Raw genomic sequence first — 23,725 nt, forward strand, 5'->3', positions numbered from 1 at the left:
CATGAGCCTCTTATAATCTCTTCTACAAGTTCTGCAGAGAGGGAAGTGCCATTATTGTAGCGAGGGGATGTCAAAGGCTGTTGCCCATTTATTATGGCACAGGAGCTCCTCTGTGTCACCTGAGTGCCCCAAACCTCCTCAAATGCCAGTGTGAGTGGGTTCAGCTTTCCTGACCCATCTGACTGAGGCTGCTCTGCAGCAGGAAGAGTGACAAAAAAGCAGCCACGGTGAGGAAACAGCCTGGTTCTCCAGGGAACAGTCTGAACTCCTCTAACCCAGGTTTTTCTTGTGATGAAGGATGAGCAGCAGATGAAAGGCAGCAGGGCAGGGCTTTTGCATCTGACTGCATGAGGCTGTCTTCTCCAGATCTGCTGCTTGGGATCTGGAAGACAGGGTCAGGCTGAGAGCTGCTCTGACTGCTGTTGCTTTTCCTGTTTATGCTGAAGACCAGACTGGAAACAAAGCAAATTTACAAAGGATCATAGCCCAAGGCATCACTGCCCATGGGCAGGCGTGTCTGGATCAGAGAGGACAAAGGAGGCAGGATGCTGTGTGACCCCAAACATGCCACAAGAATTCACTCTGTAAACAGCCCAACCTCAGTGCTGTGATGTACACCTTGGCTCAGCAGGCACCATCGCCCCTGAACCACCCGAATTACCCTCCCGGGCTGCCCTGGCCAACACCCACACCCAGCTCCTCTTTCTGTGTTTCCCACCCTGGCTTCAGCTATCTTCTTGTCACCAGTTTCAGCCTCAGATCAGGCTGATCCTGCTACACTGCATCAGCTGCTCCCACTGCTCTCAGCCTTTCCCAGCGACAGAAATCACCATTTCAGCCTCTTCCACCTCGGGAGCATCCTCTCCTGTGCACGGAACAAGCCTGGGACATCACAGAGCCATCACAGCCTGGGGGCTCAGTCTCATACCAGTTACATGGCCCTTCGGCAATGCACAGAGTTAATCCTGGGTGTTTGGATCTCATAAAATCCTCTGCCTTCGTCTCCTACCTGAATGATCCCGATTCTTTTATGAGAAGCAGACAATGGGTCTGGAGGAAAGCCAGCCCAGATATCAACCCTGGTTTTTTTATCACTACAACTTTGCTTGAATGCTGTCTCCAACACTCCCTACTGGGTGTGAAATGAGTTTGAACTTTCCCATTGCCAAGTGCCAATGGGTTGCTCCTTTCCCCACAAGGATCTGAAGATGCCTTGCCGCTGAGGAAGGGCCCCATCTGCTTGCAGTTTCACTTTTTAATGCTTTACATAAACACAGCTATAAAAAGCAATGACATGCAGATGAAGAAACTAATGGCTTCGTGTGGGCTTTGGGCAGCGGTCATGAATCACTCTGAGGCCTGCACCCAGCACTGCTGGGGGAAAGCAGAAAGCAACCTTGGGGCTGCAGCAAAACTTTCAAGAAGAAGGGAATTGGTCCTTTCCTGCTGCTCTGTTAATTTGCTTTTGAAATGATTAGCTAAGGAGTATTTCACTGCAGGCTGAGCAGGAATTTGATGTTAGTGTTAGGAACTGATGTTAGTGCTCCCTGCACCTTCTCTTTTGGTCTGCCTCTTTCAGCTGACCACAGCTTTGGGAATGACTGTAAGCCTCCCGAGAACCCTGGAACATCTTGCAGGACACTGAAGGTGACATGGTTGGGACTACATGACAGCCTGGCTTCTCCCCCCTGTATCTGATTTCCTGCTTTGGAGCAATTTCCTTCTCCAGAGCCCTGCACTTCAGATACTCCGTGGTGAGAGCTACAAACCCTGCTCCCAGCAGTGGGACTGCAGGAGCCATGCCCCAGAGCTGCTGGGGACAGCAGCCTGCACTCCACATCTCTTTGTGTCTGTGTCACATGCGTCACTCAGCACCACACAGCAGTGGTCCCCTCTGCTGGGACACTGTCACTTGGCTAACTCAGGCAGGCTGTTGTGTAAGAGGCCATCAGATCTATGCCTGAGCCTTGTGGAGTTTGCTAGAAGCAAAGCTCCCAGGGCAGCTCTGCAGAGCCTGGGGCACTTTCCCCATGGCACAGCGTCCTGCTCCCCTGAGGGCTGTCCCTGCCTGTCCTTGTGCTGCAACTTCTCCAGAGGAGCCATCCAAGGACTGCAAACTGATTAAGCATCACTGTGTCCCTGCAAGGGACATCATCATTATCATCTGCCTTTTACAGATGGAGGAAGCATGGCACAGAAGCAACTTGTCCAATGTCATTTAGGGCAGACAAGCCAAATCTGGACACACAGCTCAGATCCCAGCCCTCTGCACAGCCTCCCCGCCAGACAATGCTCCCTCTCTGCTCATCTTCTGAAGTGACTCACCCAGCAAAGGCATTCTCCTCACATGAGCTGCAGCAGCATCACAGCTGCTACCTACGTGGGATTATTTTTGTCCCCTTTTTACTTGGGCAGTGTTTCCAAAATGCAGCCAGGAACTCCAGAGGTGGTTCAAGGGCTGGGTTGTGAGGAGCAGAGAGCTGTGTCGCAGCGCTGGGGCTGCTGCCGAGATCACAGATTAATTTTGTCCTCATCTTTTCTTCAAGAGACCTTTGCTGGGAATCAGAGATTCATAAAAAAACCCCCCACCACCTCCACCTCCCCATCCCTGGCTGGGCTTCTGGGATCACAGGATGTGCTGAAGGCAAAATATCTAATTAGGAAAGGGAGCGAGCTCTGGCTGCGAGGCGAGGTTTCAGAGGAGGTGACTCTTTGGCAGCGGTGAGAGGAAAGCTGCCACGACACTTTTGCTGGTGTTTAATGGGCTTTTAGAAGTGGCTGCAGAGGGAAAAGTGCAGCTGCTGTTGCAGAGGGAGCTCCCTGTCCCAGGAGGTTTTAGAAAATAAGCTGTGTTTATAAGGAAAGAAATATAAATCAAAGTGTCCCCTGCACAGCTGCTCCATCCTCAGCTGTGTCTGGGATGCATCCGGCATCTCTGAGCCACCTTGGGGTTGTGCCCTGGCCCATGTTTGTCAGGACAGGGCAGCAGTGTCCTCAGGGATGAGAGCAGGGACATGTAGCTCCTGCCCAGGGGGCCCCATGGAGGAGCCTCTTCCCTGTTCCCTGTGTGTCCAGCTCGCACCCTGTCATGGGGAGGGTCTGCAGCTATAGCCCTGGGGCCCATTTCTGTGCCATGAGAAGAGCCTTTCCCAGGAACCCCAAATGAGTGTTTAGAAGATCCAGGCAAAGAGATGCTCTTCTGACAAATTGTGTGCCACAGAGCTCAGCTGGGGTGAGCAGCTCACTGTGGCTGTCCCGAGCCAGCGAGCAGCAGGCACCAATCCCACCCCCAGGCAGAATGCCCCAGGGACACAGCCCCTCCTTGGCAGCTGCAGGTGGGGCTCACTCACGTGGTCAATGAGCTCCTTGATCATGCCATTCCACTGCCCCTTCTCATCCTGGGCCCCGTATTTCCCATCCTCCACCAGCCGGATCTCGTAGGTGAAGCCCAAGATGATGGCCAGCTCCTTCAGCAGGTCGATGCAGTAGCCCTCGAAGCGGTCGTTCCCAAACAGGGCTGTGTCCGACTTACGGAACATCACAAAGGGCTCTTCCTGCACCAGGGAAGGCAAAAAGTCCCCATTACAGGACAGCTGTGGTCCCAGCTCCCACTGGACCCTCTGGGTCATAGAATCATAGAATTGTTAGGGTTGGAAGGGACCTCAAGGATCAGCCAGTTCCAACCCCCCTGCCAGGGGCAGGGACGCCTCACACTACAGCAGGTTGCTCACAGCCACATCCAGCCTGGCCTTAAAAGCCTCCAGGGATGAGGCTTCTACCACCTCCCTGGGCAACCTGTGCCAGTGTCTCATCATCCTCATGGTAAAGGTTCAACCTGATCCACCAGGCACAGGCTCTTCAGGCAGCGTTGGCACCGTGGCGTGTTGGGAATAAATTAACTCTGCACAGCACATCAGCTAATTAGCAACCTTCTTTTCCCCCACAACATTTAATTTTTTGTCTCTTCTGAGCAGCTAACTGTTTTCCATTTGGGGGGATTTCAGAGAGAGAAAGAACCATTTCATGCTCTGAGAAGCAATAAAAGGAGGGGTGGACAAATAGATTGGATATTGGGGAAAATTTCTTTCCTGCAGGAGTGGTCAGGCACTGGAACAGGCTGCCCAGGGAGGTGGTGGAGTCACATCCCTGGAGGGGTTCAATAAACTTGTGGCCATGGTGCTTTGGGCCATGGCTTAGTGGGCATGGGCACGTTGGGCTGATGGTTGGACTTTGAGCCTTAATGATTCTATTCTATGACATTTCACCCCAAGTCACACACAGCAGAAATGCAGCCAACCCCCACACCAGTAGCCACTGTGGGCTGCAGGTGAGTCCAGCAGATGCTGGTGGGTCCCATACGGGGCAAAAGGGACATGTGGGGCTGGTGGCCAGCCCCTAACATTCCCCAGTTTCACTGACTCCCCTCTGCCCAGGGCTCAGGGCCCTACTGCTGTGCAGAGAGAGGTTCTGTTGCCTGCTCCAGTTATAGCTGCTGTGGGAAGGTTGAGAGGGGAGGGGGTCTTTAATGACAGCAGCTCCAAGCACCAGCACAGGTGAAAGAGGACTAAGGAAGGGCCCTCCAGAAGGCTCTGCTCTGTGGGTCCCTGCCTCTAGCAGGGGCTGGCAGGTGAAGTTAGAAACACTGCACACCATGCAGCCCTTTGGGGAATATCAGGCTTGGGTAGTCACTGAGGACAGGGGATGCTGGGGAGCCTGAGGGAGAAAATGTGTAGAGGACAGATGGGGATGGCAGACAGCAGGCAGAAGCTAGAAGGGGAGAGTGGGAGACCAGTAGCAGCTACCTGCAAGGCCACGATTCTTGCCCATGGGATGGCAAGCAAGGGCCCTCCTAAGTGAGCCTTGTTACTGCAGTCTTTGGGATGGGAGGTCTCGAAGTTGTGAGAGGGAAGGTCTGGAGTCCTGCTTAGGGTGCTACTGGGATGCCCAGTTTGCTGGAGCACTGGTGGGTTCCCCAAGGAGGGGGCTTGGACCCAGAGCTGGCCTGTGCCAGCCCGGGATGACATCTCTTGATTCCCAGCATCATCTGCCAGCCCCAGGGTGGATGGGCAGGAGGCGCCAGCCCAGCCTCAGAGCAGGGCGGGGGGGGGGGGGGGGGGGGGGGCAAGAGGGCGGGGGGGGGGGCAAGAGGGCAGGGAGGGCACGAGAGGGCAGGGAGGGCACGAGAGGGCAGGGAGGACACAAGAGGGCAGCGAGGACATGAGAGGGCAGGGAGGGCACAAGAGGGCAGGGAGGGCACGAGAGGGCAGGGAGGACACAAGAGGGCAGCGAGGACATGAGAGGGCAGGGACAGCTCTGCTCACAGAACTGCAAAGCTGAGCTGGTAGGATCACGCCCATGGCATTGTGCTCGACACACAGGGCTCAGTTAAACCCCAGGCTCCCCGGCCATCCCCTTGGCTCTCTCCTCTGGACTCAGCGCTGTGTTGGGACCAGCTGGAGCTGTGGATCTCTGCGGGGCCGGGCCGTGGCGCAGCCATAAAGCGCGACTCATTCCGAGGCGCGCCGCGGGGGTCGCATCCACCCCGAGGAGCCCAGGCGCCGAGCGCCAGCGCGCAGCTCGCCTCGGTAATGTATCTGCAGGTCTCAACCGTTTCCTAGGGGGTAATTCTGAACTCTGTGAACCACTTATTCACGGACTATTTCACAATTTATTACTGCAAATGGCCAGACATCCAATTCACAAGCGCTCTCCGTTTGCTAATCGATTTCTCAGTGAAGGTGCCCTCAATTTCATAACTTCACAGTTCCCATATTGCTTGGGGAGAGCGGTGCTGGCTCCTGGGGTAATATTTCTCTTCCAACAAGTCACTGCAATATGAGCAAAAGGGGGGAAACAAAAAAAACCCAACCAAAAAAGAGAAAATAACCTTTCCTGCTCTTCCTTTGAAAGGTTTCCTCCGCTGGCTTTTTGGTGCTCGTTTGCACCGGGCGCAGAGGCACAAAAGAGGGCTTGCAAATGCAAATGAAATTGATCCTTGTGTTTTCTTGTTAGGATCCACTAAATGAAAACGCAATTACTGCAGAGCCTGGGTCTAAGCACGGTTGGGGTGGGTTTTTTTTGCTTCTCCTGCAGGCAAGGGAGTTGGAGGACAGTGGTGGTTTCAAGGCAGCGACCCCACGGCAGACCCAGGGAGTGGCCCCATTAAAGGAAACTGATTTCACCCTTGTACATCCTGTGCCTTGTACATGCTCGTGGAGTGTGAGGTGAAAACGCTGCCCCAAAATCCCGTGGCAAGAGCAGGTGGCTGATAGGCCTCCCCTGGGCAGCCTCTTCCAGTGCTCTGCCACCCTCAAAGCAAAGAAGCTCCTCCTCATCCACATCCCTTCGGGAAGGCAGGGACATCCCAGGGGCTTGCACTGCTCAGGACTGGGAATGCCTCCCTGGCTGGCTCTGTACCATCTGCACCTTTCTGCTCTCTGACAATGTGGAGCATGAAAGGGTCAGAAAATTTCCCTGGGCAAACCCACAAGTGAGGCCCAGCTGTGAGCAGATTGACCAAGGGCTGGAACCTTTTTGTTGCTTCCCAGTGCCACACCACGAGCCCCTGCTGTGTGATGCAGCCACACAGAAACCAATGGCACTGGAAACCTGTGGCACTGGTCATAACTTGTTAGCTGCTAAATAAAAATTCACTCTGATCTGCTGCCTGCTGTCAGGCCCAGTTGTGGAGGTCAGAACAAACTGCTGTGAGATGGCTGGGGGCAGAGCAGCCCTGCCCAGCAGCCACGCTGGGCTGGGTGACAGCAAGTCCCTGAGCTGGGCTACCAAAGCTGGGCTTAAAAGGGGCAAAGGAACACACCACTGTCACAGCTGAGTTTGTCCTTCCTGTTGCCTTCTGTAAGGAGAACACTGTCTCAGGAGGGATCTGACAGCTCCCACCACTGCCCTGCTAGTAAAAGGGCTGCTGGGCATTTTCCTGCAGCTCAGCACATGCAAACCTCCTGTGTGAAGGGAGCAGAGAGGGACAGGAGACCCGGCTGAGCAGCTTGAGCAGAGCTGCTCAGAGGGGTGAGCAGCAGCCTTCTGGGCACGGGGAACACGTGGCTCCAGCTGACCCATGGTGGCAGGCAGCCTGCAGGGGAGTGGTGGCATCAGAGGATGCTGTAGGTCACCTCAGTGCACTGCATGGGCATCATGGTGCCCTGCCAAGCCCAGCCCCTGAGTGGGGCTCTTTGTGCCCTTGTTTGGCTTTGCAGAGGGACTAGCAGGTCTCTGCTGGGATGCTGTGAATGTGCCACATAACCCTGAGGTTGTGGGAGGAGGAGAGAGGCTTGAAATCTCCTACCAGGACAGTGGTGACAATCAGGGATCTGTTGCTCAGCGAGTCGGTGACGTTGGGCCCTCTCCCTTTGGAGATTTCTGTGATGTTCAAACCATCTGAAGGGCTCCAGGCTCCAACCTGAAGGGAAGAAGCAAACCTGTGAACATTCCTCACATTCCTCATTTGTCAGCATCCTACTGGCCTGGAAATGAAGCTTCTTTCTTTCTCTCATCTTCAGTAAACAAAAGCAAGCCTGATGTTCTGGTCTTGCATCATCTGAAGAGATTTGCATGAAGCCTTCAGCTGCAGGTCACAGCTGCATCTGTACAGTAACCAACCCCTCTGCTGCCCTTTGGTTCAGGTGCATGAGAGAAGAGCACAGTGGATGGAATTTAGGGGCTTGCATGAACAATGTGCAAAGGTTCTGTGAGAGCAAATGGACCAAATAATGCTGAAGAGACGACTCTGGGCAAGGACAAAGCAGAGCAAAAGAGCTCTACAAATCTGAAGCCATTTTCTTTCACTTTTATTTCCCCACCAGTTTGCTTTGGTGGGGAGAATAAAACTGAACCTGACCAGCTCTGTGATAAGATCTGTTTCTAATGGGGCACTTTGGAAGAGCCTTGGTCACCCCTTCAGGGAAGTCACAGGATTCCAGGATGTTAGGGGTTGGAAGGGACCTCCAGAGATCATCAAGTCCAAACCCCCTGCCAGAGCAGGACAATAGAATCTAGCACAGGTTGCACAGGAACACATCCAGATGGGTCTTGAAAATCCACCTAAATGGACTTTCAAGGGAGGGGACAATATGACCTGCTCAGGCATGGGCAGGGGCAGCTCTGTTCCTCATCATCCTGAGGTGCTCTGTGGTGTTTCAGGAGGAGACTTGATGGGGTGCTTGGTGCCGTGGGTTAGTTGTTTGGGTGGTGTTTGATTGGTTGATGGGTTGGACGCGGTGATCTTGAAGGTCTCTTCCAACCTGGTTTATTCTATGTATTCTATTCTATGTTTTTTCAACCTGCCAATTTGAATCCATTAACAGACCTCAAAGAAGATGCAGGAGATGCTCTTGATGCAGAAACAGCAAACTGTGTCTCCACTTAAGAGACAGTACCTGGGCAACTCTGAGGCTGATCTCCACAGTGCTGGGCAGGTTTTAGAACAAAGACTGAAGTCAGGACCAGCTAAAGGGCTGTGACATGGGATAAAACATCAGGAAAGCTGCAGGGATTTGGGATTGCTGCCAGCAGACAGAGCAGGGTGGCTGTGGAGCCAGCCTGAGAGTGAGGAGAAGCGCAGCCCTGCATGGAAATGGGAACAGAATGATCCATTCTAAGGTCAAGCTGTGAGGTGGGACTCAGAGAGAAACCAAAGGCAACCAGCTTGAGCCCACTGGGGAGCCAGCATCTTCCCATATTTTATTTATTGCTGTTTTTAAGATTCTTCCACCTCTTCAGCAGTCCAAGGGGAGAACTTGGTTTTACTGCAGCCCCTAAAAAGAGACTTTGTAATGAGCAGTGCTGCCTGGCAAAAAAAAATAAATAAATAAATTAAAAAATGAAAAAAAAAAAAAAGAAAAGCCATAAATTCTCTGAGAATTTCCCCAAACTTTATGAAAGGCTCTAAATATTTCATGCAGAGCCCAAGCAATCCTCCTCATCTCCTCCCATCACACACGACAGCTGCCGAGTCAAAGGATTCTACCAGTGCATGGGAGAAGAGGAGGAGGTCTGAGGGGGCCCTGCCAGCAGCCCTGCAGCCCTCCTCGCTGTGCTGTGCTGTGCTGTGCTGAGCTGTGCTGAGCTGCCTCGAAGAAAATTCAATTTGTGGCACTTGAGGCTGAATTAATCAGTTTGAAATATTTTATTAAAAGGGGAAAGAAAAAGGAAAGGAGAGCACTAAGAGAGCTGTGCGAGCCAGATAGTCAAACTACATGTAATTAGGTTTAGTTAATACTCCTGTAATCCCTGGAACATCCAGGAGGTATCAGGATCAGGAGTTCAATCCTAAAAGCTCAACAAACAGAAGCTATTATCCACAATGCCCAGTCCGGGTGGGATTTGGTTGGGGTTTGGTGTTTTGTTGTTTCAGATTAACTATTGACAGCCCCCAAGCTTCCACAGGGGTTTGACATCGATGCTTTAAAGCCCACCAGAGCTGATAGGGAGCTTTCAAGCAAAACAATAGTGGGAACGGGGAGATCTAGGGATCGTTGGAGACAAAAGCTGTCAGGCTGTGTGGAGCACGACTGGGGTTTGGTGGCTTCTTGTGGGCTTTGAGTGACACTCAGCAGCCTTGAAGACAGCAATAAACACCACTGGTGCCAGCTACCCTCTGGTGCACCCTAGGAGCCTTGGTTTGACAGCTGGAGGTTGTGGTTGTACTTAAACGTTTAAGTTCACAGAGTATCCCACTGCTCGCCCATTTTCCTGTTACTCTGCCAACAAACTCCCCAGCAGTCCCTTGGTGCCACTGTGCCCTAAGATGAGGAGTTGGTGGGTTTGGCTTGGCCTCTGCAAACAAAATATTCTGGGAAAAAAAAAGATCGTAGAATCACAGAATTGTCAGGGCTGGAAAGGACCTCAAGGATCAGCCAGTTCCAACCCTCCTGCCATGGGCAGGGACACCTCACACTACAGCAGGCTGCTCACAGCCACATCCAGCCTGGCTGCAAAAACTTTCAGGGATGAGGCTTCCACCCCCTCCCTGGGCAACCTGTGCCAGTCTCTCACCACCCTCATGGGGAAGAACTTCTTCCTAACATCCCATCTGAATCTCCCCATTTCTAGTTTTGCTCCATTCCCCCCAGTCCTATCTCTCCCTGACACCCTCAAAAGTCCCTCCCCAGCTTTCTTGTAGTCCCCTGCAGATACTGGAAGGCCACAATTAGGTCTCCTCGGAGCCTTCTCTTCTCCAGACTGAACAGCCCTAGCTCCCTCAGTCTGTCCTCATAGCAGAGCAGCTCCAGCCCTCTGCTCATCCTTGTAGCCCTTCTCTGGACACCTTCCAGCACCTCCAGATCCTTCCTGTGATGTATGTCAGAAATAAGGTCTCCTCAGAGGCTTTTCCTCTCCAGACTTAGAAGCCCCAACTCTCCAGTGCCAGGAGAGGTTTAGGTTGGATATGAGGAAAAATTACATAGAATCATGGAATCATTCAGGTTGGAAAAGACCCTTGAGATCATCAGGTCCAACCATTAACCCTACCCTTTCTTTCCTGCAAGAGTGGTCAGGCATTGGAACAGGCTGCCCAGGGAGGTGGTGGAGTCACAATCACTGGAGGTGTTCAAGAAATGAGTGGCAATGGCACTTAGTGGCCATGGTGGTGTTGGGTTGATGGTTGGACTTGAAGACTTTGGAGTCCTTTTCCACCCAAAACCATTCTGTGATTCTGTCTTTCTCAGCTCTTGGGAGAAGGTGGGGACTGCCCTGGGCCTTTTCCTGCCTGCTTCCTGGGCTGCTGGCAGCCGAGACTGAAGGTCACTGTGTTTAGTTTGAAATGCTTTCTTTATTCTATATTTGACACCAAAAACTCCACAAAAACCCTACTAGGAGAGCGTTGTGGTGACCTTGAGGGGGTCATGCATGAAGCAAAGAGCTGCTGCCGTGGTGTGAAACGTGGCAACAATTTCTGTCAAAGCAAAGGAAAACCAAACTGTCAGAAAATGGGGGGGGGGGGGGGGGGGGGGGGGGGGAGGTGTTGGGGAAGGGGGGGATGGGAAGCCAGGCTGCCTGTCCTAGGGAGCTGCACCACGCAGGAGAGCTGCTCAAACTCCAAACAGGAGAGCTGCTCAAACTCCAGCCCCCGGCGCTGCCTACCTGTGCTGTGATTAATTCCCCAGCCTTGACTGGAGAAGTCATCTGTGCAGGCTGGGCTGCTCGCTGCTTGGATAATTGAAAACTCCCCCTCTCTGCTCCTGATTGGCATTTCCTGGGCAGCAGAAGCTGTCCCCATGCCCAGAGGTTACAGGACTGGGCACTCATCCCTCACTGCCCCTAGGCACCCTGTGCCCGGTGGGAAGCAAACTGCTCTAGAAAGGGATTTGCTGCCCCATCGCCAGCTCCCCTCGGAGTCTGAAGAGCTCTTTAGCAGGATGAGGACTCAGAAGTGCTCATGGAAAGGGTCAGGCTCAGAGCTCTTGGTGCCCTCCATCCTGCTGTTTGGAGACTGCTTATCTCTGGTCCCTGGACATTGCTCTCTGCTGGCATCAGCTCTCCCCTGTGCCAGGCTTTCTTCTCTCCAGGCCACTTGCTGCTCTCTTTTGTTTGAAAGCAACTGCTCTCACCTTGCAGCCCCTGTTTGAGGAGCTTTGCTGCTTCATGTGTAGCTTTTTTCCCTATTTTAGAAAAGTAATTAAAGGAAATGAAATCCCCATGAGCTCCTGAGAATCAGACTTGCACATCAGCATCGCCTTCCTGTGCCCAGGGGAGGTTTGCCCTCATTAGGAGGATCAGAGGCTGCAGCCTTTGTTCTGTGTCCCTTGGGGGTAGCTGGGCAAACATGGCCACCCAAGGAGACCCCTCCAGCCAGGCAGACAACACACACTCCACTTTGTCTCTTATTGTCCCTTAGAGAGGAAACAAACCAGAACACCTGCTGCATCCTCCTGCAAAGGCCAGGCTGCGAGGAGCTGGTGCCATTTCCAAGCCTTTGGCTAGGTTCATTGTTGGGGGTCACACTGAGATGATGCTTCCAAGAGCTGTGTTCTCCTCAGGACTGAAAAAATCAGCATTTTGTAAGCCAGCCCAGCATGATGGGGGTTGGGACAGGCTTCATTCCTTCCACCTTTGGCCTGGACAAGGAGAGGTTAAAGGCTGCTCAAAGTTTCTTCTGCTTCCACCATCCCAGGGAAGTGCCACAAGCATTTCTGGAGCTACCAACCGCAGTCCCACGCAGGTAGCTTTGGGGCTGGTGAGTCATGGTTGAGGCATGGAAAAGGATCTGAGAAATCCCACAAAGCAAACATCCTTTGATAAAAAGCCCAGAACAACCTGGGAACAATACAACCACCAACCACCAGTGCCAGAGGTAGGCAAAGCCCCACGCAGGTAAGACAACCCCCTTCCTACCTTCTCCAGGCCATCTTCTTTGAGGCTGATGATGTCCAGGTCGAAGTCTGTCCGCAACCCACTGGTTTTATTGAAGACAATTCGTCCCGTTAAGCCTTCCCATTGGGCCTATGAGAGGCAGAAAAACATAGCAGGGCTCTTACTTGGGATTAGAAATAATCTTTTTTTGTCCTCCACTGTATGCTCTTTTAATTAGTCCTTTTCCTGGCTCTGTCTCCCCAAAGGGAATGATTAATTAATAAGCACCTCCATGGCTCTTCAGGCTGCAGACTGAGCTGGAGGTTTTCTTAACTCTCCTGCAGTCCTTGCTACAAATCTTTTTTTTGCTCACACCTTTTGTGTTCACCAGCTGTTGCAGGACATGATGACTCAGTAGAAACCCACTTGCATTTATCATGGCATCCTTGTGTGCTGCATTTATCCTTGTGGTGCTGATAAATACCAGGCTGCAGGGAGCCCAGGTCTGGGACAGCTCCAGTCAGCCTCATAAATAATCCTTTTTTGCATGAACCTGCTGATGCTTCCAAGGTGTGTGGGAGCTAAAATATCCTGGACACTTCTCCCTCTCCTTTCAGACAGAAAGTAGAGCAGAAGAAGCTCAGGGCTTGTCCATGGTGGCAGGCTCTGTTGTTTTGAAGCAGATGTGGGAACCTGGTGTGTGTGTGTGGTGTGTCTGTGCCCCTGGAGCAGGTTTTGGCTGTATAAGCATAGGTTAGGTGCCCACTGGGGTTGGAGAAGCCCCACTCCTGAAGATTCCCAATGCTTGACTGGATGAAGTCCTGCACAGCCTAGTCTGATGTGGGAGCTAGTCCTGCTCTGAGTAGAAGCTTGGGGTAAAGGTGTCTAGATTTGGTTCCACACAAATTATTCTACCATTCTATTTCTTTTCCAGTGTACACTTTGCAGCTCCACCAGAACTAACCCCTCTGATTTAGGAGGTGAGAGAGCCCCCAGTATCCAGAGCAGGTGCTGAGGGACAACACGGTCCACGTTGCCTGCTCTGCCTGGGCATGGTGCTGGAAGCATCATCCCAAGGAGGATGCTCCTGTCAGTGCCAGGCCTCTGGCATGCTCTACTGCTCTGCAGTCTCAGCTGGGGAAGCTGGGAGAACTGGGACTGGGGCTCTCTCCCTGAGCAGTTCTGTGCCTGCTCTCAGTGTGTGCTGCTCGCTGGTGAATGAGTTTCCTTTATGGATGGGGGAGCTTGAAATATCCCAGTAGATGGAGGTGGTGTAATGGATTCTCAGGGGGGATGACTGGCACATTTCCCAGTAAATTCACTCCCCTGGCTCTTCCTCATTAATTCCTCAGAAGCAATGACTACCTCCTCCCAGACTCCTGTCAGGAGAGCAGGGGGAGGCTGTGCTCAGGTTGCTTCCTGGTGCAGGTGGCTTCCCCATGGGACCTGCAGAGCCCCATGAGACCTGCAGAGCCCCATGAAAGACAAGGAAAACACAGAGGATTCATGTACCCAGTGCAGCCCCCCCAGCCCTGTCTGAGCCCTGATCTCCTCTAGGGATGAGCACAGGGCACCAGCAGCTGCAGGACCCTAGGGTGGGGGTGCCATGGCCCCCAATGGGCTCTGATCCCCCTGCTCTTGGTGCTGTGGACACGCTCCAAGTGCCCACCGCCATGGGCTCTAGCAGGCTGAGGAGGATCCTATCCCCTCCTGTTCCACCTTCAACCCTGTCCCCCTGCTTCCCAAGTGTTTGATGCCACATGGGGTGAGGATGGCCTCCCGGTGTTGGCAGCACCACTGCCCCCAACAAGCAGGAACAAGCAGAGCTTCCCTCCAGGAGGATCCCATGCAGCGGGTACCAGCCTGTGCCCACCCTGTGAGAGCCCTGGTGCCCATGGGGAGCACAGGGCAGAGGCAGGGAGTGTCTATGGTGCGAGGTCCCTCTGCAGCCAGCTTCGTGCAGGGGTTTAGAGGCAGCAATTACTGCGTGTGCTGATTGCAGCGGGGAGGAAGCTTATCCCTGCAACGAGCTGATGCGGTGCCAGGAAGGGAAACAACAGGCAGGCACTGGAGTGTGAGGCTCAGGGTAATTTGCAAAAGGAGCCAACCAAACAAATTATTTACACTCTCTTTTGGCAGCCAGCTGGAGCAGCTTTCTGCAGAGGGGAACAAAACACGACAAAAGGAGAGAGAGAGAGGAGAGAAACCATCCTCAGTGCCTCTGAAGACAGAAGTTCATTCTCTGTCTGCAATGGGAATGAGTCCTCCTCTCTCCTCCCTTTCGCTGCTGTGGAGGCTCCCAGCAGCTCTGGCAGCACTGGGGAGGGCTCTCAGTGCCCCACGATCAGGGTCTGCAGGTGAGGCTGCAGCACAAAGCAGCCTAGCAGTTAACAGCCTGCTCCTGCTCTTCCCTGCTGAGAACTTTAAGGGGATTTTTAGAGCCAGCACCTTACATGTGCCCCACTTGTGTAGCCCCAGACTGCAGCCAGCTCTGTAACTTCCCACAGGCACAGGAGTTTAAAAGGCCTTAGGGTGAATCAGGGGGTTAATCACAAAGACATAATCTGGTGGGGGCTGCAGTATCTCCCTGCAGCTCTGCCTTCACTTTTTTCCCCTAAGGTGAGAGCTTCTTTTTTTGGAGACAAAGCAAAACCCAGGGAGGGGGTGCAGGGGTGGATGCTTGGAGGCTCTTCTGGGAAGGCTGAAAACCACTCGCTGCACCTTGCCTGTGCTGCACTCCCTTGCTGAGCTCACAGCTCCCAAACAGCCCTGCTCTGAGTCTGCTTGAGTGCTTCAGCCAGATGCAAACAAACAATTACATGAGCTGAACAGAGAGAAATGGTAATGACTGAAAACAGAGGGGGAATGGAGCTGCCTCCTCATTCCCTGGGCTCAGCGCTTACTAAATCCGCTGCTCTGCCAAAGCTGCTCATCAGTGCACACAGAGGCAGAGACACCCAGTGCTGCCAGCCTCACCATGGGCATTTAGTGGCACTGAATATCCTTTGTGGACCCTGAGCAAACGTTCCTCTGAAAGGCAACTGGCAGTTGCTCTGCTATGAAATGGCCTCGCAGAGAGCAGGGTCCAGCTGCTCCTGACACCGGGGCAAATCTTGGTGACAGCACAGGAGACTTCAGCCTGGTTTGGATGCTTTGCAGGGCTGGGGGTTGGAAGGCAAAGAGAAGATTTGTCCTTTCTGTGTGCACTCAGGAACTTGGCAAGTGTGATTAGAGGGCTGGAGCACCTCTCCTGTGAGGACAGACTGAGGGAGTTGGGGCTGTTCAGTCCAGAGAAGAGAAGGCTCCAAGGAGACCTTCTTGTGGCCTTCCAGTATCTTAAGGGGGCTACAAGAAAGCTGGGGAAGGACTTTTTAGGGTGTCAGGTAATGATAAAACTAGGGGGGATGGAAAAAAACCTAGAAATGGGGAGATTCAGATTGGATGTTAGGAAGAAGTTCTTCCCCATGAGGGGGGTGAGACACTGGCACAGGTTGCCCAGGGAGGTGGTGGAAGCCTCATCCCTGGAGGTTTTTGCAGCCAGGCTGGATGTAGCTGTGAGCAACCTGCTGTAGTGTGAGGTGTCCCTGCCCATGGCAGGGGGCTTGGAACTGGCTGATCCTTGAGGTCCCTTCCAACCCTAACAATTCTATAACTCCACCCAGATGTACCTGCTCAGGTTGGGGGGAGGCAGGTTGTGATTTTTCTCCCTGCCAAGCCTCTCTGCCATGTGTCCCCAGAGCTGCTCCAGCGTGTGTGGGAGCAGTGCTGGTGCAAAGGATGCTTTTACCTCTTTGATGAAATTCATGAAGCGGCCTCCGAACCTCCAGGCCTTGTGGCGGTGGCACTGCAGGGAGTTCACAGTCATCTGCGGGGCGCGCTGGTAGCAGACGGACACCACGTGCACCGCGTCGTACAGCAGGGCAGCGTCTGTCTGGAGGGAATCCCAGCACCAGAGAATCAGCCAGGCTGCGACAGACCTCGGACATCAGCAAGTCCAACCCACTACCCAAACCCTAACACCTCCTGACACCTAAAGCATGGCTCCAAGGGCCACATCCTATCCCTTATTGGGCACCTCCAGGGACAGGGACTCCACCACCTCCCTGGGCAGCACATTCCAGTGGCCAATTACTCTTTCTGGGAAGAACTTTCCCCTCACCTCCAGCCTAAACTTCCCCTGGCACAGCTTGAGACTGTGTCCTCTTGTTCTGTTGCTGGCTGTCCGGGAGAAGAGACCAACCCCCACCTGGCTACAACCTCCCTTCAGGTAGTTGTAGACAGCAATAAGGTCTCCCCTGAGCCTCCTCTTCTCCAGGCTAAGCAACCCCAGCTCCCTCAACCTCTCCTCACAGGGCTGTGCTCCAGACCTCTCCCCAGCCTTGTTGCCCTTCTCTGGATGTGTTCAAGTGTCTCAATGCCCTTCTTGAATTGAGGAATCCAGAACTGGACACAGTACTCAAGGTGGTTTTTTTCCCATTCCCCCTAGTCCTATCATTACCTGACACCTTAAAATCCCTCACCCACCCCATTTCCCCCTTTTTTCCCCTCAAATCCCAGAGCACCTGGGCTCTGTTGGAGTCTCCTCCCACCCCAGGTGTGGCCACTTGGCCCTCCCCACCCACTCCCCTATTTAATGCCTCCCAGGTAAGGCAGAAGCCCTAAGCTGAGCCCATCTGGGCTGGAGGATCCTCCTCTCATCACTGGTGAGTGCCTATGGTGCACACTGGGTGATGGTGGTGGTGACAACAAAGGCCGGGGGGCCTGGTGGCCCCCCGGTTGTTAGGGCAATATCATCCATGGCTGCTGGCTTGTCTGTGTGCTTATTCCACCGCTAGACTGCCAAAGAGGGCAGGCAGAGATGTCTGAATGCAGCAGAGAGGAACAGGATTTTCTGGTTTGACTTGGTTTTGCCTGAGTGTAAACCCAAACCTGCATGACAACACAGTGCACAGGATTTCATCCATGGGGAAACACAAACCAGGGAATTAAAAGCCTTGTCTGTGGATACAGGGTTTGCCAAAGTGACCAAACTGTCACAGAGGTCAGGAGCTCACAGACTTCAGTATCTTGCTGCATTTCAATGATTTGATCTAGGGACAACTCTTCCCCCACCCTGCTTTTTCCTTGGTTTTCCCCCTTCCATATAATGTGGTGGTTTTAGATTCAATTAGAGATGCCCCCTGTCACCTCCAAACACTGATGAAGGGAATTGGATTTACTTTTCCCTCCGCTATGGTAAATCCTCCCAGTGCAAACACGTTATTGGGTGGCTTCACAAAGCTGCAAACCAGATGTGAGCGTGGCAGCAGCGTAATAAAACACAATAAACCAAAACAATGCAGCAAATGAGTGGGCAAATATCTAACAGGATGTGGCCATGGAGAAAATCTCCAGCTCTGGCAGCCAGCCCTGTGACCTTCCCTTCCTGCAGCACCCAAGCATGAAGAGCAGGCACTAACCTGCATCCCATGGGCTTGTTTACAGCAGGGGCAGGTTTGGGGGCCAGGAGAGAGGGGGCACAAGAATATGTCCAAGCAATTTCATGGTGAATTACCTGCTATAAAGCCCAGCTGAGATCAGAGCCCCACTGGGGCAGACACCAGACCAACACCACTAAAAGATAGGATCCCCTCTGAAGAAGCCAGAGAGGAGGCAGCAGTGGGGGGAACCCAGCAGTGCTGCAGCTGTGGGCAGTGCTGCAGGGAGGTGGAAAGCTGAAGAAGAATTCACAGAATGGTCTAGGTTGGAAGGGATCTTGAAGTTCTGACCCCCCTGCCATGGACAAGAACACCTCCCAGGTCCCTCATGGCATCATCCAACCTGGCCTGGAACACCTCCAGGGAGAAGACTTCCCCAGCCTCCCTGAGCAACCTGTTCAGTGTCTCACCACCCTCACTGTAAAGAATTTCTTCCTCATCTCCAGGCTTAATCTGCCCTCCTCAAGCTTCAGTCCATTGCCCTTCATCCTATCACTCCAAGTCCTTGTAAAAAGCCCCTTCCTGATTTAAGTACTGGAAGGCTGTTCTAAGGTCTCCCTGGAAGCTTCTCTTCTCCAGGCTGAACAGCCCCAACTCTCACAGCCTGAATGTTTGGGATCTCCTCTAAGGGCAAAAAGAACAGGAGGGCTGTGAGGAGCCATCTCAAGGTGAAAGTCTGAGAAGCTTTGCCACTTGTGGTGCTGGTTCTGGCAGACCTAGAGGGAAGGAGGGAGCCAGTCAGCAGTTATGGGGGTCAGAGACAGCCTGGCAGGGAAGACAGATGGGTGAGCAGGTGCTGGCCCTTCCCAGCAGTAACTCAGCAGAGCAGAGCTGCCATCAGCCCCTAAAGGAGTCATGAAAGCTGCTCAAAGCCCAGCTCTGGGCATGGCTTTGGCTTGCTCTCCCTGCATCAATCTTGGGGAATTGCTTAGCTCTCTCCAGCCATGTGCTGTCTTACAGCCTTTGGGATGGGGACTCCTGGGTCTGTGTGAGGAAGTGGTGACAGCTGGAGCCCTGCCAGCCCCCACGGCAGATGCCCTGGCTACCTGGCTTGTCTAGGGGGATGGGAGTGTTGCTGCTCAAAGGGCTGTCTGGAGTGACCTACAAGGTCACTCCTGCCCTGAGATGAAACAGGACCTGTGGAGAGTAGCCAAGGACAAAGGATGCCCCTCCTGGGTGCTGTGAGGTTTGGAGTGCATCCAGCTAATTCCCTCAATGTCAGCACCTTCACCAAGGGGCACAGCACCCAGCTGACTCCCTGCTGGTTCCCAGTTGCCATGGCCAGGGCACTTCCCCACTGTGCTCAGCCCTTTCTGCAACAGGAAGCTTTGAGGTTTGCTGGTCCTGGGGGCAGGCTTTTAGCAGCAAGAAAAGAGGGAGGAGGAGAGCCACTCAGAAGGGGCAAATCTGTCGGTAGCTGGGGTGCAAAAGGAGAGTGTGAGCCCAGCAGTGGGCTGCAAGGGACTCACCACCTGAAGTCACCACATCGAAGTGAGGGTTATTAAGCATGCCAGAAGCTACCTTGGGGAAGACACCCGGGGTGAGCTGTTGCTCGTACAAGAGCCAAAGCAATTCACATTTAGGCCCTCATGACTGTTCCTGCCCTCCCTACCCCGCTGATGATCTGCTCCCCAGACTCCAGCCATGCTTCCCTTCGACCTCCCATACCATCATCACACCGTTCAGCAGTCCCAGCTCCGCCTTGGGCGCCGCCTGCAGCCTCTCCATGGACCACTTCTCGATGATGGAGGACACGTGGGGGTTCTCCACGTTGAGGATCCGGAAGCCAGTCAGGTTCACCCCAGAGTAGCGATATGGTTCTAGGTCTAATGCATAAAGATCCTTAAAAGAGAGAAACCAGTTTAAACGTTTTTGTTTTAGCTTTGTTTTGTTTTTGTTTGTCTCTTCTGCATTGGTTCTGAAGCGAGAGGGCAGAGCCTGGCAGGAGGTGGCAGGCAGGGGGGATGGCCTCATGACTTCTGCCTTGCACTGTCTGCTGCCAGTAGTCACTGTCTGCAGAGGCTCGTGGGTGTAAGTGGAGTTTGGATGCCAGATGTTGCAGGTTCACCCCCACACGGAGGAGAACTCCTGCCAAAGGACTCAGGCTGTGTGAGGGAGGTGTGGGGAGAGAACCAGAACTGCTCTCTGTAACTGGGAGGAAAAAAGAGCCACCAAGGCAAGGGATAAGGCAGAGTTCCTGCCTCTGAAGCCCTTCTATGGAGGATAAGCTGGGAGTGCTGAAGCCCCCACGGTGCTGCAGATGACAAGAGGAACTGGGAGTGCAGAATGCCAATTTGCAGAGGGCTACCAGAGAGGAACTAAGATGCATTTCTTGACATTCTGACCAGCCTACACAGTCTGCAAGTGAATGAGGCTGCCCTTTGTGTGGCTGCAGCCCCGCCAGGCAGCCCTCAGCTGCTGGCAGCCTGCCCACCAGCAGCACTTGGCAGCAGGGAGAGAGGGGCTTTTGGAGGGAGGCCTCTGCCAGTGCACTTCTTTAATGCATCTCCTGGTGCTGCTGTGCGTCAAAATCTGATCCTCAGCTGAGGGATCACCGCCAGAACTCAGGGACTGTGCTGGGGTTAGGCAGCTAGGGTGAGCCACAGCTGATGCCCCAGCACAGAACCAGGGGGTCCTGAATGAAAGTGGCAAGGAATGGCAGCTGGGAGGGGGCTAATGGGGAATCATTTGTGAGTGGGACAGATTTCATCAGAGTTTATCCTGCACAATCTCTGCAAGTGCTGAGTGGTCACAAAGGTGTAGGGAGGTGGGAAGGTAGCAGCCCAGTCTCTGAGGTGGAGGGTGGGGGTGTGTGTACAGGACAGTGCTCATTGCTCTCACAAGAGAGAGGTTAAGCACAGCATGGATTAGGTGACTGCTGCTGTGTGGCATAAGGTGGCTGTGCTGGCAGGACACAGCCAGGCTGTGTGCTCACCCAGACACAGCATCCATCAGCAGCGAGCTCTGCTCTGCCGGGGCTGGAGGAGAGGGGAGGGGGGAGCTGGGAAAGCGCTGGCCCTAAACACACTGCCCTCAGCAAAGCACAACAAACCCAGCACTGCCAGCAGCTGAGACTTCACTCACAGCGGGAGAGCAAGGAAGTCCTACAGCTGTTTCGCTTTAATAAGCTTTGGGGGGTTGATCTTTTCCTTAGGCATTGGCCTCTGACTCTGCACCCCAGGCACTGCGCCGTGATTTTGTCGGCAGGTGCAGCCAGGGCCCAGCCATTAATCACAGCAGAGCTCAGCTCAGCCTCACTGCTCTTTGGTTGTTGTGGTTTTTGGTGTTGTTTTTTTTCCCCCCTTCCTGAAAATAACCAGCAAGCACAAACCTCCCTGCTTTGTTAAAGGGCACTGAGTAAAGCAGGCCAGGGTGGTGACTTTTAAACGACTTACTCTAACTAAGGGCAAACAGAGTGGTTTAGCCTCAGCCAGATGCTGCTCTCCTTGTGTGTGTGTGGGGCTGCCCCCTGGGTCTGACTCGCTGGCACAGACTTATTTTTGCAGGATTTGTAACCTTTTGTCACACTTCAGTTTGAATTCTGGAAATTGCTGTGGGGAAATAATCGTGGGTGGCCAAACCAGACCATTTCCCCTCAGGCTGTGACTGTATGTGACAAATACGATCCACTGAACTCCAGACCTCATGGTTTCCCCCTCTCATCTGTCAGTCCACCAGCCCTGTTCACCTTCCAGTTCCTTCTGGTACTTTGGGTGCCCTTCCCATCCTGCTGCTCTCCACTGACCATTTCACCAGTTTCTTACAGAAGCCAACCTTCCAGCAGGTCCCTTCTTGGTTCCAGTTTAGATCTGTTGCAGCCTGATTAATCATCTCCTGGCATTAGAGGATCATTAAGAACACAAGCAGAGTGTCAGAAGGTAGGGAGGTGCATGCATGGTGGGGAACTGCCAGATCAATTCTTCTGCATTTTCTGCTCCTTCACCACCACAAATGGAAACATCTGGTTCTATTTTCCACCTCATCTACACTCCCATGCACTCATTATTTCCTGTGCTGCAGATGAATTTTCCCCTCCATCCTACTACCTTTAGAAAGTTTCACTGCTGATAGGTCTGTGCAGCTCTTCCCCCTCCCTACCCTTTGTCAGCCACAATGCCAGAGTCTGATCCTCTCACCTCCACAGCCAGAAGCTGCAGAAGCAGGTGTCCAGGAGGAGCAAAGCAGCTCAGGGATAATGTGCCTGCCATGGGTGTCAGTCTGGGCACAGATCTGCTGGGGCAGCTATTGCTGGGAGGAGCAGCTGTGCCCACGATGGGAGGTTGCTCCAGCACTGTTGGAGCAATGAACCCTCTGGTGGTCAGCCATGGGTGCACTTGTGGTGTCCTGAGCCTCAGGCACATTGAGTTTAACAAGAGTCCCCCCCTGGCAATAAGAGTAGCCCAGTGGCAGCACCAGTGGACAACTGGACTGCTTTGGTTTAGTGCCTCGTCAGGAGAAAGCAGGCTGGGTGTGCAATTTTTCATTACAGGTTCACAGATTGCATTGGGTTGGAAGGGACCCTCAAAGGTCATCTTGTCCAACCCCCCTGCAGGCAGCAGAGTCTCCTCCAACTAGATCAGACTGCTCAGGGCCACATCAAGTCTGATATTGGTTGTCTTCACAAAGAGGGCCTCAACCACATCCCTCAGTAAGGAACTTCCTCCTGATACCCAGCCTCAATCTACCCTGCTCCTGTTTCAAACCGTTGCTCCTCAATGGTCTCAAATCACGGGCAGAGATTCCTGCTCCTGCCTGTAGCTGCTGTAAGTAGCAGCAGTGGCAAACCTCTGGATCTGCAAAGCTTTCCTGGCCGTGTTGCCTTTGACGGGGGCTCAGGATGCGAAAGCAGGGCGTGGGTTGGAGGCTCCGCAGAGCTCCTCCTCCTCTGGTGGAGCAGCCTGATGGGGCTCTGCCCGGCTGGAGTCACTGAACTGTAGCCTTGCTGCCTAGCAAAAAATGTTGGAGCGTTTCATGCCAAGTGTTGATGCACTGTGCTCAGTATTGACGAGGGACCTTTTAGAGACATTCAGTGTAACATAATAGACTAATTCATTAGCACCCCATGGGTCTAGTACTGGAGAAGCTGAAGCACATGCATTGCAAGCTAGGAAAACATTGCCTTAAGGAAAGGCAGATTAAAATATCTTTCCCATGATATAACTGTTATTTCAGGAAAGTGGCATTAATTGTGATTGCTTATCTATTAATTTATTATAATTCTCTTTTCCCACCTCCAGGCTGTACCTACACATGAAATGTACTCCAGGCTCTGCTGGGGCTGATTAATAGGAGGGTTATCTGGGAAATGCTTAAAGCTGCCTGGAATAGATAATGGCAGCAGGGGTAATTAAAATGTCTTTTGCATTTGAAAAATAAATTTGGCCATTTTTAAGGGTAAGTTGAGTCTGTTTCTTTCCTAAAGGGGGGGGGGGGGGGGGGGGAGGGGGAACCCAACAGAAAGATAAATTGGATCTTGAAAATCACACAGAATCCAGCAGTGCACCAGACAATAGCATCCTGCATGGAAACAAAAGTGGCATGCCAACAAAAAAACACCCTCAAAAACCCCCAAACCAAAATGCCTCCTGGAGTCAGGGAGGAACTGGCCTGTGTTTAATGAGAGCAGAGTTAATTTCAAGCTGAGTTCTTCTCATGCAAAACAAACCTGGTGCTGAACTACTGACCACAGCAGGGCTGCTCCTGGCTCTTAAGGGAGACTTGGATGAAGACTCAAACACATACCCAGCTCTGACTGGAACTTGGCCCTGTCAGATCCTGTCTGTGGGACTCCAGCTTTGCAAATCCACACATATGTTCCTCTTTTCTGTGCGTGGGTAGCTGCACTGAAATCAAAATCACTGGGAGGGGAAATAAAAGCAGAACCTACATCTGTGCAAAGCCTGAGCGGCTCCACAGGACTAAGCCAGTCCAAAGGCTGG

The 23,725-nt window shown here is 53.0% G+C and overlaps 1 protein-coding gene across 1 annotated transcript in view; it reads right to left on the minus strand.

Annotated features, from left to right (window-relative positions):
- Positions 1-23,725, minus strand: part of GRIK3 (glutamate ionotropic receptor kainate type subunit 3) — a 124,070-nt gene that overhangs the window by 24,097 nt on the left and 76,248 nt on the right. The window contains exons 6-10 of the mRNA XM_054170330.1: positions 19,455-19,628; positions 16,097-16,240; positions 12,352-12,459; positions 7,307-7,420; positions 3,351-3,554 (exon numbers count right to left, since the gene is read on the minus strand). Of these exons, the coding sequence (XP_054026305.1) occupies positions 3,351-3,554; positions 7,307-7,420; positions 12,352-12,459; positions 16,097-16,240; positions 19,455-19,628 (744 nt within the window). The remainder of the gene's footprint in view (positions 1-3,350; positions 3,555-7,306; positions 7,421-12,351; positions 12,460-16,096; positions 16,241-19,454; positions 19,629-23,725) is intronic.

Source organism: Dryobates pubescens, chromosome 20, assembly GCF_014839835.1.
Source record: "Dryobates pubescens isolate bDryPub1 chromosome 20, bDryPub1.pri, whole genome shotgun sequence".
Classification (NCBI taxonomy): Eukaryota; Metazoa; Chordata; class Aves; order Piciformes; family Picidae; genus Dryobates; species Dryobates pubescens.